Here is a 14486-nt window from a genome sequence, read left to right on the forward strand (position 1 = left end):
TAAAATTCGAAAACCGGTTTTCTGAAATGTCGGTTTTTGTATAAACCCTAGTATATTAGCAATTGCAGCAAAAATTAAAATTTCAAAACTTGCACTAGAAAATAATTCATTTATCATGAGAAATTAGTTAGCTCACCTGTGTCGGAATAAAATTCTAAACTCTTCAAGTCACTTTGCTTGTATCATTTTATTACAATAATTGTTTTACACTATGAGGATATATTTTTTCCACTTACAATATTTGTTTAGTTTCATTTACTGACATTTGTTATTTGTAACAATTTGACATTTTATTTATAAATAACAATGACACAACTTTTGCGCACTTACGTATGAGTATGAGAACAACCTTGACGAAGGCCATGGAGGAGGTTATGAATCATATTGGAATCAAATTAGATATTATTGTGCTATGAGTATAAAAAAACACTTGTTAAATTAATGGGAATGTAGATTGTTCAGTTTTGAACGAATTTCTTGAATATACTATTTAGTTTCTGTGAGTAGTTTAAAAGTTATTTGAGAAATACTGAATAAATGTACTTTCTTTGATTACATTTTTTTCTAAGACAATTCGTGGTTTTTGCTAGGGTTTTTAAAGTATACTGATATGCTTTAGGGTCTGACTATATTAGACAAAATTATTTAGAATTTAATTTTATACAAATCCTTCAAGCATACTTTGTATTTTTTGTAAAGTGTTTAGAAGTTATTCAATCAATACTAAATAAATGCACTTTCTATTGTTACATTTTATCTAAGACAATTTGTAGTGTTTGCTAGGGAGTTAAAGTATACAAAGTTGATTGTAGGATTCATGATGTCAGACAAAATTGTGTAGAATATAATTTTGAATAAATTTGTCAAAGACACTAATAATTTTCGGCTGATATTTTAGATGTTATTGAAGAAATACTAGATAAATGCACTTTCTATTATTGCATTTTATTCGTAATTTTTGCTAGGGTTTTTTAAAGTATACCAAGTTGCTTGTAGGGTTTTATGATGTTAGACAAAATTATTTAGAATATAATTTTGAATAAATTTTCCAAAGACACTATTTATTTTTTGCAAATAGTTTATAAGTTATGCTATAAATACTAAATAAAAGCATTTTCTATGATTCCATTTTATCTAACGATAAGATAATTCGTAGCTTTTGCTTGGTTTTTAAAGTATTCCAAGTTGCTTGTAAGGAGTTATGATGTTAGACAAAATTATGTAAAATTTAATTTTTTACAAATTTCTCAAAGATACTATATAGTTTCTGCCAGTAGTTTAGAAGTTATTTAATAGATACTAAATATACGTACTTTTATGATTTTTCAAATGCCCTTGGTAGTTTTTGCTGGGGTTTTAAGGTATACAAATATGCTTGTAGGGTCTTACTATGTTAGACAAAATTATGTAGAATTTAGTTTTGTACAAATTTCTCAAACAAACTAATAATTTTATGCGGATATTTTAAAAGTTATTCCTGAAATACTAAATAAATGCACTTTCTATGATTAAATTTCATAAAATGCAATTCGTAGTTTTTGCGAAAATTACAATTTTTAAAAACTTTTTGATTTTTTTGAAAATTTTGAAATCATTGAAAATTATCAAATTTTTCAAAAACTACAAATTTTCAACTTTTTGAAATATTTTATTTGAAATTTCTAGATTTTCCCGAATCGTGATTTAGAATTTTTAAAAGCTTTATAAAAAATTTAAAAGTTTTATAAAAATTGAATATTTCAAAAATTTACTTTAGAAAATTTTGAAATTTTTGAAAAAATCAACATTTTTGAAAAATTTGAAATTTCTTGAAAATTTGAATTTTTATTAATTTTCGAAATCATTGTGTAATTTCTTGAAAATTTTGAAATGCATTGAAGTCGGTTTATGAAAACAATATAAGTAAACTTATTATTGGAATATCTGATGAATCTAATATAATATCTGCTCTCGAAATCGTGGACGAAAATTGTATCCAAACACCCACACACACACATACATATATTTTTTTAAGGTATGCCACAATGTTCAGAAACCTTTGAAACGTACAAATATATGAAAAAAATTATTTTCGATTTTTTGACATAACTATAACTTACTCTACTGAAAGATAATGAATATAATTAAGACAAAATAATGTGTCAAAATAACTTTTATTGACAATTGTTATATAATTTTAACTTAATTTTCAATAAGTTGTCCCCAATAAATTCCTATAGGTAACATTCATAAACAGTTGAGTGGCTGTATCAATAGGAGAAATCATCATTGGAATCATTGCCAGGCATAAAATTCCAGGTGCCCAACGGAGTCTCAAATATCTCGAAATCAAATAACGAGCCCTGGAAAAAATAGACACATTACTAATTCATAAAATTAATATAATTTGAAATATATATCTGTATGTATATGTCTATTTACTCGTGTATAATCGCTCCTGGTAAAAATCCGTTTGCCAAACCGTTCCAAAGAAGTACATCCCCGAAAGCGACTAATTTATTTGGGAAACCTTGTTCGTTAACACCCTGAAATAAATATAATTATATATGATTTATTATGAGTATGTATATGATTTTTCTTACACTTGTCTGATAGGCTTTCTGGTACACGTCCATGCCAATGTAGAAGGACCTCAAATGTCCTGCATGACGAAGACTTCTGTTAAATCTGCAGGGCAGAAGGTCCTCTATACAGCATGCTATCAGAGGAGAATAACCTGCAGAAAATAATAAAGAAATAAAATAAATATGTACTATGTCAGGATAATTGAAATGGACCTGCATTTCAATTATAAAATGTTACTACTGCATGATAGCAAATTTTAATCGGTTGTGTCAGGGTACGGTAGTGACAGTCGTCATAACAGTTGGTTTTAATAAGATAGGGTCCAAAGTAAGAAAGATGAAGTATGTTTGTTCGAACAAGTTTCCATTATTGCACTGAGTCAGTGCCCTACTTTCAAGTTCGAATTGTTTTAATAATTATTTAATTTTATTAGTTATTTTGCTATAAGTTGAACATTAGTAGTTATTTACCAGCAGTTTTAGCATAAATTACTTAGCTCAGTCACAATGATGATTTATTGACAAAGTGACAAATTTTGTGGGTACGGTTGTGACACGTATTTCTTGACCTTTTCAGAGTGAAAATTAATTAAAGAAAAATCTAACTTAAAATCAATTTTTCACTCTCAATCTCATCAATAACCGAATCAATACATTGCATTTCAAAAATTGAATATTCACACAGATCGCGCTCTGCAAGCCTAACCGTAAAAGATACGAAAAAACTTATTCCGACGAAAGATGCAGAATCAAATTACGAATTAAATGATATATAAATCGTTAAGTACGTTCATATAATTTTCTCGAAATTTTACAGTTTTCCTTAAATTTTTCGATTGCAACTTGCCTGTAGGCCACACCGTGCGGATTCGAAGTTGCGATATATAAAAAAAAAACTAAGAATTTTGAGACCTTTCTAACGATGTATAATACTTTATATGTTTTCTTTACAGAAATATCGAATCGTGAGGAGTATTGCTCCAACCTAGCCGCACTTTGCATTTTGACAAGTTAACATCTACACATATTGCTCTGACAAGTTAACATCTACACATATTGCTCTATAACATCAAAACCGTAAAAGATACGAAAGATGCAGAATAAAATAACGAATAAAATGATATATGAATGGTTAAGTGTGTTCATATAATTTTCTCGAGATTTTCCGATTTTCCTGAAATTTTACGACGGCAACTCGCCTGTAGGCCACACCGTTTGGAATTCGAAATTGCGATATATGGGAAAAAAACTAAGAATTTTGAGACCTTTCTAACGATGTATAATACTTTATATGTTTTCTTTACAAAAATATCGAAGAGTGTGGATAAAATACGAAGGAAAAATGTAAAGAAAATACAATATAAAAAAAAGGTTTTACAAAAATTTCTTATTAATTCTGTTCTAAAAATTCTGTTCTGTTATATATTGTTATATCATATTTCCAATTGTTATTAATAATATGTTTTTATAAATTATTATTTGCACTTACCCAAGTACCTCATAGGAGTGACCCGAGTGTCTGAAGGAAAATCAAACTCGGGTATTTTCATTTTTAAATTTATCTACAACAAAAATATGATAAAAAATGATAAAAATAAATTAAAAAGTATTAAAACAATTTTGACATGTGTCATTAATTAAATAAAACATTATTTGGGAATTAGGAATATAGATCAAAGTGCACTTTGTTTTGATGAATTTATCCTAAACATTTAATATATTATTTATTACAGTTTTTATAGGTTTTCCTGTTTATTACATCTCTATTATATACATATATATATATATATATATATATATATATAATACATATATCATATATATATATATATATATACACAATATTTTAAGTTTTAATTATTGTTTATATAAATCTTTTGCTATTTTAGCTATTATGTCGTTTGGTTAATATAAAATATTATTCATTGTTTATATTTTTTATAATTTTTGAACCATTCCTGAAATTTCAAACATATATTTAACAACATTGTGCCAATTAAGTATGCATCATTAAAAATAAGAACATTTTTAATATCTTTGTATTTCAATTTCAAATTTAAATTACCCGCCTTCAAACTTCAACACGAAGTTCGCCCTTGCCAATACTTCTGCAACCAACTTCACTCCATATAACTCTACCTGTCTGACAGTCGTCAAGAAAAGACTACTTATCATTCGGTTTTCACAAATAATACAAAAACCAGGTCAGTAATTAATAAATTGCATTGCACATGTCGATTACCGTAATTTTTTATTTATTAATATGTTGTTTTAGATTATTAAAATGATTGGAGTCCGCGCCATCACAAAGTCGTCCCCAGTGGTCAGAACTCTTTTGCAACAGACCAGGAACTTCAATGATGCTTATCCAGTAGTATCAGGGCCCCCAAGGACTAAGATTTCTACTGCTGTAAGTAAAAATAATATATTTTACTTTTATTTTGTTTTTTTAATAGTTTTATACATTGTTACATAACTTGTTAATACATAACCTATGACTATTATATTACAATTAATGTCAAAATATTTTAATTTTGATCATATTTTGGAGAACTTTCACCACATAAATAGTTATATCTTCATTCTGGTTAAGGATTCACCGCTGATAATTAGATTTGTAACTTTTATTATTATGTATTTGTCAATTTTAATTTGTGCAGAGGTATTGCATTATAGTTACATTCCAAAAAAATCTACCGTGTTATGAGAATCAGCTTTATACAAAACAAAGCACTAGTACAAAATGAGGAATTAAGTTCTAAAAATTCAAAAAACATGCTATTATTTTTAAACAAGTCATACTTATTAACTGAATTAAATATTTTTGTTATCATAATGAAGTATTTTTTATCATGAGCATTGAATTTTTAACGAAACCGCTTGAATATTTGCTTTCATTATCATGAATTTTTTAATGTAACGTCTTGTACATATAAAATCTGTTGCTATGATTTTTACAGCCTCATTGAATGATGATCAATTGGCCATCTTTTGCTAATTTTTTCTTGTTGTACCAAGATTTTCTTACTTTTTTCACATTATGCTAATAACTTGTTATTGTTGTTGGTTAATTTTATATTATTTCTTAATATATGATTTATTTTTTAGGAGAAAATTGTCCATGGAGCCGTCATCACAGTCGGTTGCTTGGCCATCCCCGCTTGGGTGCTCCTCCATTTGCAAGAATACAAAGGAGAACAATAAACAATGAAAATTCTTAGTAAATGTGTGATAAGTGTAAATTTAACTAAATACAAAGGAATAAAGTAGAATTTTATTTTTATTCCATAAAGAAATCTCATCAATTTCAGCCTTATTTTGTATTATTATCAATTAAAAGGCGTTTTATAATAACTTCAATATTTATTTCATATTAGTGCTGCAAATATGCCTAAATTTATATTATAATACATTTTATAATAATCACATTCTGTATATATATATAGAAGCTTATATAAAATTTTCATAAAAAGTATAAATATTTAAAACAACCTCACACCTGTCTTTAAGTTTATAAATTAACTTAATTGGTGTGATAAATAGCTGTAAAAGCGTTGCACAAAATGCAGTACAGGTAAATTAAATAAACAACCAAATTTTCTTTTAAAAGCTAATGAATTAATAAAGCTTATATAAAATAATATTCTTTCTTCTGCAGTTTGTGCTGTGGTGCGCTGATTTAAACAATAAAACTAACTTAATTTAACATTATTCACGGCGCAGATTATCAAGTCTAGCTTGTAGATCAGCATCGGCATCTGAAACTGGGGCACCTCCTCCACTACCTGTTGATTTAGGTCCGGAGCCACCACCACCACCAACGGCTGTCGCTACAGGTTGTTTCATACCTAGAAATAATAAATTAATAAATATAAAATAATCAATTAATTAATATTAATTAATCAATTAATGCATTTTCAGGTTTTTTTACCTGAAGCAGCTAAAGAACCAGAAGCCTGCGGCAGCCCTGACAAAGTATCATTCAATTGTAAACCTAATTCATCCAAAACTTGAGAAACAATAGCATCAGACTCCTCCTCATCATCGTCCTCCTCCATAGCATCATCAATCGAATCATTAATCATCTCTTCTTTCATATCCATAATTTCTGATTGTTTCTCAAACTCATGCAGAATTTTCTGTATCTGCGGCATATTTAGTTGCTTATTCATATTCTGCATGGCTTTTGTAACGCCTTTCATGGCTTGAGCCATCGTGTTTTGGGACTTTAAAGTTTGTATTTTTAAGGAAACCGCTTGAATATTTGCTTTCATTATCATGAATTTTTTAATGTAACGTCTTGTACGTATTAAATCTTTTGCCATGATTTTTACAGCGTCCATTTGGCCGTCTTTGGCTAATTTTTTGATGTCTGCTATTACTTTTTTTTCTTGTTGTTCCATGCGCATTCTTTCACGGTCTAATTCACGAATCGCTTTGTTTAGGGCACGCTGATTCTTCCTGAGCATCTCGTCAGGGGTCATCCTGTGCCCGAATAACCACTCCATGGTAAAGGAAATAGATAAACTAGAAGGATAATAGAAATATAAAGGTAATAAAATTTTTGTTAGATGAAACAAATTTGGAATTTGGTAATATAAATGTTTAAAGAAGGTATTTAAGTGTTATTCAATATTATAACCCAAATGTTTATGTAGTGATAAAAATAATTATCTAGGCATTAATATTAGTCTTTATATACAAAATCTCTATTTACAATAATTTATATCTAAACTGTAACCCTGAAACTAAACAAATTTTACAATAATTATTCACATAAGTATGTGGAAGGTACCAAAACTTCCCAGAATGACAATTATTTATTTTGTTTTGATAATCTTGTAATAAATTTGTCAATTACCTTTAATTATTTAATTATTAATAATAAATTGTGTAAAAACTGCGTCACCAGGTTATCTGTCACTTGTCAAAATATTTAGAAAATGACTAATGGTGTTGCCAGGTGTTACTGTTAACTTCAAGTAAGTGCGCGCCAAATTTAAACACCAAATTAAATATTTGCAAGTCGTTATTAAATGATGTTCGGTATTATTATTATTATTTTGATTTCAATTTAAGGTGGTTTTAAAGTGTTTTTATGTATTTTTTATCATTTTTGTGAGTATATTTGCATGTCAATTTTGTAAACACAAATCGTCCATCTTTAACAAAATGGCAGTTTTTATGCTGATATCTAACTGTCATGCTGTGTTCTAATTATATCTCAAACTCAGACAAAAGCGTTGTAAACAAGTCGAAAATAATACTAGCTTGACGTTGCATTTTTTAAATACTAAGTGTCTTTTACCACTTTACTAATCCATTAGATCTAATAATGAAAATTACAGTTACAACACTGTCGGACGATATATTTGTTTTAGATGTATCCGAAGATTTGGAACTTGAAAATTTTAAAGCATTTTGTGAAGTGGAGTCAGGTTTTCCTGCTCCCGAGATCGTAATTGCATTTAATGGAAGGCCTTTGATGGATGATAAAAAGTCTCTGAAAGATCATGGGATAAGGGATGGAGATGTCGTTATTTTGCAACACATGCTGCATACATCTTCTTCAACACTTTTACAAGGGGGACCAGGTAATAATAATATGATAACTGTCTCATACTCATAACTTATCATAGAATTACCTAAATGCGACTAACCTGTTCTAGAATTGCCTAATTTCGACTTCAGCTCCATCCAAATACCAGGATCATCCTTACCGAGAGCAGCTGCGAATCACAATAGCTCCAACAAGGAAATTCAGGTAGCAGAAACCCTCCTATCAGTGTTGCACCTGAAGACGACCCAGGGATGATTCGGGACATGTTTTTAGCAAATCCTGATCAACTGGCTTTACTCAAACAAAATAATCCACGCTTGGCAGACGCCTTGTTGAGTGGAAACTTAGGTAAAATAATATATATATATATATATATATATATAAATTAAAATTTTCATTACCTTTCATGTATCTTCTTATCTTTTACCAGATACTTTTGCCAATGTCCTTCGTGAGCAAGTTGCAGCCCGAGCTGAAAGACAACAGCAACGCTTACGAATGATGAATGCTAGTCCTTTTGATACTGAGGCTCAAAGACTGATTGCCGAAGAGATTCGACAGAAAAACATAGAAGCTAATATGGAAGCAGCGATGGAATATAATCCAGAGACTTTCGGAACTGTTGTTATGCTGTGAGTAGAAATATAATAGAAATAAAATGTGGAATTAACTTGCTGTGTTTTTTATTAATATGCATTTGCTTTTTTTCTACAGGTATATTAATTGCCACGTAAATGGATTCCCAGTGAAAGCATTTATTGACTCAGGGGCTCAAACGACAATTATGTCTGCATCTTGTGCAGAAAGGTGTAATATAATGAGATTAGTTGATAACAGGTAATTTTAAGAGTTGAATATTTTTACAAATAATGCGCAAAAAATATAACTTAATTTTAGTTAAAATTTTCTTTTGCAATTTTGTTCTTTGTTAAATTTACCACTGAGTAGTAGAATATTGTTTTGTAGTTGCGGCTGTTTTATAGTTTAAAAGTAATTCTAGCAATAAGTTAGTACTTTTATTGTATCAAAATAAAAATGCAATTAAATACGAAAATTAGCAATATTTATAACACAATAGCAGAATTTTGATCATTATAATTTATAGTATTATATATATCTTCGTTTTTAACTTCTCATAGGACAAGTTATAGTAATCACAATAAAATTGCAAATGAAAATTTTTATATATGTTTACGTTTCAAAACCTTCTGAACATTTTGGCATACCTTAGAAAAAATGGATGTATGTGTGTGTGTGTGTGTGTGTGTGTGTGTGTGGATACAAATTTTCGTCGACGATTTCGGGAACACGGATGAAGCGATTTGAATAATTCAAAAAACATTCGATTCGTATTGATAAGGGGACGTGCTGATTAGTTTTTGGCGAAGGCAGGTCTAGCCGTTCCGAAGATACGGGGCAAAAAGTGCCGAAAACGGTAACTCAGTTTTTAAGAGAACGGAGCGTCCGATTCGAATAATTCAAAATACATTTTACTTGTATTGACAAGATGAAGAACTGATAAAATTTTCATGAAGGCAGGTCTAGCGGTTTCGGAGATCTAATGAAAAAAGTAAAAAAAAAATGCCTTTCGGCGGTTAAAAATGATCATTAGACATATGCACATCAAATTATTAGATATTTTATAGGGATTTTAACAATAAGTATAAATTTCGTTTACATTCCTATGGGTTCCGTACCAATGTTTATCCGTTAGACGGCGACGCGGCGCTTACGCGCTTCTATATTTTGTCTTTATGCAGCTAAAACAGTACGATTGCTTTGGAAAGAGTTCAGATTTTCCAAAATATTTCAAAATAAATTTTTCTTCAAAAAGTCTTTTTTTGTCAAAAAAAGTAAATTTTTGTCAAGAATTTATAGTTTTCAAAAATCTAATTTTTTCAGAGTAAATTCTTTTGAAAAATGTTAATCTTTCCAGCAATTTGTCTTAAGGCACAATGCCATGCGCCCCACTACTTCTATTATTCATTTACTCAATGTTATTCATTTCCATTAATTATTTATTATAGGTGGGCAGGTATAGCAAAAGGTGTAGGAATTCAGAAAATCATTGGACGCATACACATGGTGCAAATCCAAATCGAAAGTGATTTCTTAACGACATCATTTTCAGTTTTGGAAGAGCAGCCTATGGATATGTTGTTAGGACTTGACATGCTGAAAAGACATCAGGTGAGATAAAAAAAATATGACCAAAAAAACAGCATTTTAGCATTCTACTTGTATTTTAATATTAATTTATAAGTACATAACTTGCTTTTTACATTATGGCAGTCAATTATTAGATTTGATTTTTCAAACATCTTCATACCAAGTTCAATTTGTAATTGTTTTTTAGTTGTTCATTCATTAACATTTAAGATTAATAATTTTTTTGAATAACCCGTAATACGAGCGTTTCGAGATAAGAGCCGCCAAAAGAGCGATTCGTTGCTTCGACATACGAGCAAAATTCGAGTTTTAGGCTGAAAATGTTGATGGCAAAACGAAAATACGAAAAATTTTGTCAGTTGTGACAATGATTTTCATTTTATAGAAATATTTTGGCTATTTTATTATTGTAACTTATTTTATAGTTTAGTAATTTCGATTATATATAAATATTAATCGAAAATGAAAATTTTTATAAGTCTTTACGTTTCAAAGGTTTCTGAACATTTTGGCATACCTTAGAAAAAATGGCGTGTGAGTGCGGATACAAATTTTCATTGACGATTTCGGTAATAAGGGTCAATCGATTTGAATAATTTAAAAAACATTCGATTTGTATTGATAAGGAGACGTGCTGATTAGTTTTTTGGCGAAGGCAGGTCTTGCCGTTTCGGAGATACGGCAAAAGAATCATAAATGGTAATGGTCATTTTTTGAGAGAACGGAGCGTCCGATTTGAATAATTCAAAAAACATTTTACTTGTATCGATGAAATGAATAACTTATGAAATTTTTGGTAAGGCAGATCTATCTAGCGGTTTCAGAGATTCATTAAAAAAGTGTCAAAAAATGCCTCAAAAATGATCATTAGACATATGCACATCAAATTATCACATATTTCATAGATATTTTAATAGTAATAAATTTTGTTTACTTTTTTATGGGTTTCCTACCAATGCTTATTCGTTATACTGCTATGCGACGCCCACGCGCTTCGATATTTCGTTTCTATGCAGTTAACGTGTCGCGAATGCTTTGAAAATAAGTTCAAAATTTCCAAAATATTTCACAGAATAAAAAAAAAAATTTTTTTTAAAAAGGTCAATTTCAAAAATTTTAAAAATCTCAAGAATCGATTTTTTTACAGTTCTAAAAGAACACTGAATCTTTAAAAAAAAAAGAAAGAATTTTTTGGTACGAGAAGTTCCAGCAATTTGCCTTAAGGCACGATGCCATGCGCCACTAGTTATATATATGGATGATTCATGAAAAAATACTTGTATGTCAAGTTTAATTATTCAGTACAATTTAAATTGTTAAACAAATTTATTTTAATTTATATAAGTTGACCATACGTCCCGATTTGGCCGGGACAGTTCCGGATTTACACCTTTTTTCCCAGTTTTTTTAGAACCATTATTTGTCCCGGATTTAGATCTTTTGTCCCGAATTGTCCCGGGTTTTTAAAAAGTGTAGAGAAAGTCTAGACTGAATTTTCGCTCTTATAGAATATAATATAACTTGTAATCCAACGATAAGTTCTTACTAAAAGTCAGTACTTCTGTACAGTACTTCTGTTCAGTATTCATTTAAAACAAATTGATTTTTATTGCATTCTAAAATAGTGGTTGTTATTTTAAAAAAAATTAGTTTTGTTGCACTAACTCAAAATTACCGTCCCGGTTTTGATTTAAAAAATATGGTCACCCTAATTTATTTCCGATTCAACAGATTTAACGAATAAACTTATAGCATTATTTATTACATGTTTCTCTTGGTTATTAATTCATTATTCATTTTCTTATTTCAGTGTACAATCGATCTAAAAAGAAACGTTTTACAAATCGGAACGACTGGTACAGAAACTCCATTCTTAGCGGAGTCTGAATTACCAGACTGCGCAAGGTTGTCTGGAGGTGTCGACGACCAGGAAATGTTAGATAAGAGCGCTCGGGAGCACGAGCAAAAACAATTAGAGACTGCACTTGAACAAAGCCGACAAAGTAAGTAAATTATTAATAATTGATATAATAAATGGAAATTGGGATTTAAATAATTAGATACAATTTTTAACTGTTTATATTGAAGATACATTTTTGCTTTGACTTAAATTTAAACAATACAATTTGCAATTTATATCTTTTGAACACCTTTAAATTATCTGTAATTATATTAATTACAGTGCCCAGAAACGTTCTTGTATGTCCTAAAATTATAGCTTATTATTCCGAATTTTAATGAATTTAAATAATTCAACCAATTATTGTAGGATTATGCATAAACTTTTTTGCCATGTTAAATTTCATTAAAAACTTTCACGAAACATTTTACTGAACTGAATATCTTAAATATGATATAAAATCTTTTTTTTTGTTGACTATAATGTTTTATTTGAATCAGAATAAGTAATTTTTAGCAGGACTTCATTATTCTTGTATATGCTATATTATTAACTTCCCGTAGGGTAGTTATAGTAATGGGCCAAAAATCGAACAAGAAAATTTTTGCATTTCTCGACGTTTTGGCATACATCAGAAAAAATGGATGTGTTGTGTGTGTGTTTTGTGTGTCCGCATTTTTTCGTCCACGTTTTCGGGCGCGCCGATCAACCGATTTGAATGGTTCAAAAAACATTCGATTTCTATTGATAGGGAGATGTGCTGAGTAGTTTTTGAGAGAACTTAGTATCGGATTTGAATGATCTAAAAAACGTTCAATTTGTAATGATTGGGAGAAGGGGTGATTAGTTTTTGGCAAAGACAGGTCCCGCCATTTCGAAGATACAGAGCTAAAGGTGCAAAAAATTGCAGTTTTTGATTGACCTAAGCGTCCGATTTGAATGATCTAAAAAACTTTCTGTTCGTATTGACAAAACAATTGCTTTGGAGGATAAAAAATATTACATCTTTTTTTATTTTCCATAAAATATTTTGTAATTTTCGATTAAAAATTTTAATCAAAAAATCACCCAGGCTAAGCACAGTCTAAGCGCCACTCTGGTACAAATGATCACCCAAGTGCGTTTAGACTGTTTAGAGCACTTTTTTAATTTTGTGAAAACTATTGAAAAAATGTAAAAATGTCGCCAAGCTAAGCACAGTATAAGTGAAAATGTCGCATAGAATTATTTGCAAATGCAAGTTTGGACTGTGACTATGGGAGCACTTTTTCAATTTTGTGTAAATTAGCCCAACTATTTTTTTAAATTGAATTCGAAATGAAATGACGATTGTTAATGTTCTAGAGATAAATTGATTATTTATGATTTACATTTGATTTGCTCAGATATAACAAACAAGATAGCAAAAATAATGAAAGTTACAGTATTTGTAAAAATATATTTGAAAACGTTTAAAATTTCTCGAATATTTCATTACGGTACGGGAAGTTTCAGCAATTTGCCGTAAGGCACGATGCCATACACCACTAGTATTTTACCTGATAAATTTACCTGATGACTTTGAACAAAAATTTCAAATTTTAAAAATTCCATATGTTAAAGTTGTTTCTAGGTACTAAAAATACTCGTAATGTATCTTGGAGAAAGGGGTTAAATTTAAATATCACCAAGTATCATTAAGGGACCTGAAGGTATTCAAAAATCTTTAAAAATCGATCACGTGATCAATGGGACCCCTTGTTTCAAATTTAGTCTCACCCTGATTTTCTCATCCATTTTCCATTTCTCTTCATTAACTTAAAACCAGCATAACCTTTAGAATAGTTATTGATGATGGTTTTTTTCAGTTTTGTGGTGGTTGGCATAAAATATAAAACATAAACATCCTTTCCCCCCAGGTCACGTCAGGAGTTCCCCGACCAGACACTCAACCAGCCACAGCCGCAGCTCGCCCACCAGGGGCTCCCCCGGGGGCGGCAGTCACAGGAGCGCCCCCAGGAACCTCCAAACCCACGACGGATTCAGCGAAGCCGACGTTCGCGAATTGGTCAACTTGGGATTCACCCGAGAACAGGTATTACACGAACTGAGACGTTTCAACGGGGACAAAACGCAGGCGACGGCCGCCCTTTTCGCCAAAAGCCTCAAATTCTGACCGAGGAAACGGATGAAGACGGAGGACTGATGATGAAATGATAGTAATAAATTTTTTTATGAGAGGAATATGAGTTTGGTTAGTTGGTGGTTTAGTTTTCAGGTGGTAAAGGTAAGGGACTAGTGGCTAAGGAGAGGA

General features: G+C 30.1%; 4 protein-coding genes across 4 annotated transcripts; 2 read left to right on the top strand and 2 right to left on the bottom strand.

Moving 5' to 3' along the window:
• Positions 1–2188: 2188 nt before the first annotated feature.
• LOC113367758 lies at positions 2189–4114 on the bottom strand. The gene is made up of 4 exons (XM_026609337.1): positions 4054–4114; positions 2583–2716; positions 2422–2525; positions 2189–2342 (listed from the first exon to the last, which is right to left on the bottom strand). The coding sequence occupies exons 1-4, from the start codon at positions 4112–4114 to the stop codon at positions 2189–2191; spliced, it is 453 nt and encodes a 150-aa protein (XP_026465122.1).
• Positions 4115–4695: 581 nt separating this feature from the next.
• LOC113366436 lies at positions 4696–5833 on the top strand. The gene is made up of 3 exons (XM_026608035.1): positions 4696–4768; positions 4840–4974; positions 5673–5833. Exons 2-3 carry the CDS (start codon positions 4849–4851, stop codon positions 5766–5768), a joined length of 222 nt encoding a protein of 73 aa, XP_026463820.1. The 5' UTR covers positions 4696–4768; positions 4840–4848; the 3' UTR covers positions 5769–5833.
• Positions 5834–6099: 266 nt separating this feature from the next.
• Positions 6100–7495, bottom strand: LOC113366435 (charged multivesicular body protein 2a-like). Its single transcript, XM_026608034.1, has 3 exons — positions 7426–7495; positions 6496–7091; positions 6100–6412 (listed from the first exon to the last, which is right to left on the bottom strand). Exons 2-3 carry the CDS (start codon positions 7070–7072, stop codon positions 6273–6275), a joined length of 717 nt encoding a protein of 238 aa, XP_026463819.1. The 5' UTR covers positions 7073–7091; positions 7426–7495; the 3' UTR covers positions 6100–6272.
• Positions 7496–7880: 385 nt separating this feature from the next.
• LOC113366434 (protein DDI1 homolog 2-like) lies at positions 7881–14470 on the top strand. The gene is given in 8 exon segments (XM_026608033.1): positions 7881–8158; positions 8234–8322; positions 8325–8472; positions 8555–8756; positions 8839–8961; positions 10152–10314; positions 12104–12296; positions 14092–14470. Coding segments are annotated over 8 exon segments (1434 nt in total). The 5' UTR covers positions 7881–7899; the 3' UTR covers positions 14349–14470.
• The last annotated feature ends 16 nt before the right edge of the window (positions 14471–14486 follow it).

This window comes from Ctenocephalides felis, unplaced genomic scaffold (assembly GCF_003426905.1).
Source record: "Ctenocephalides felis isolate EL2017-DRISC unplaced genomic scaffold, ASM342690v1 CF-g0.4_SCAFFOLD_01170, whole genome shotgun sequence".
NCBI lineage: Eukaryota > Metazoa > Arthropoda > Insecta > Siphonaptera > Pulicidae > Ctenocephalides > Ctenocephalides felis.

Coding starts and splice junctions, on each gene's coding strand:
- LOC113366435 (XM_026608034.1), bottom strand. CDS start 7,072: ATGGAGTGGTTATTCGGGCACAGGATGACCCCTGACGAGATGCTCAGG. Junction 6,413..6,495: donor TGGTTCTTTAGCTGCTTCAG/GTAAAAAAACCT, acceptor TATTATTTCTAG/GTATGAAACAACCTGTAGCG.
- LOC113366436 (XM_026608035.1), top strand. CDS start 4,849: ATGATTGGAGTCCGCGCCATCACAAAGTCGTCCCCAGTGGTCAGAACT. Junction 4,975..5,672: donor GGACTAAGATTTCTACTGCT/GTAAGTAAAAAT, acceptor TTTATTTTTTAG/GAGAAAATTGTCCATGGAGC.
- LOC113367758 (XM_026609337.1), bottom strand. CDS start 4,114: ATGAAAATACCCGAGTTTGATTTTCCTTCAGACACTCGGGTCACTCCT. Junction 2,717..4,053: donor CACTCCTATGAGGTACTTGG/GTAAGTGCAAAT, acceptor TATTTTCTGCAG/GTTATTCTCCTCTGATAGCA. Junction 2,526..2,582: donor AGAAAGCCTATCAGACAAGT/GTAAGAAAAATC, acceptor TATTTATTTCAG/GGTGTTAACGAACAAGGTTT.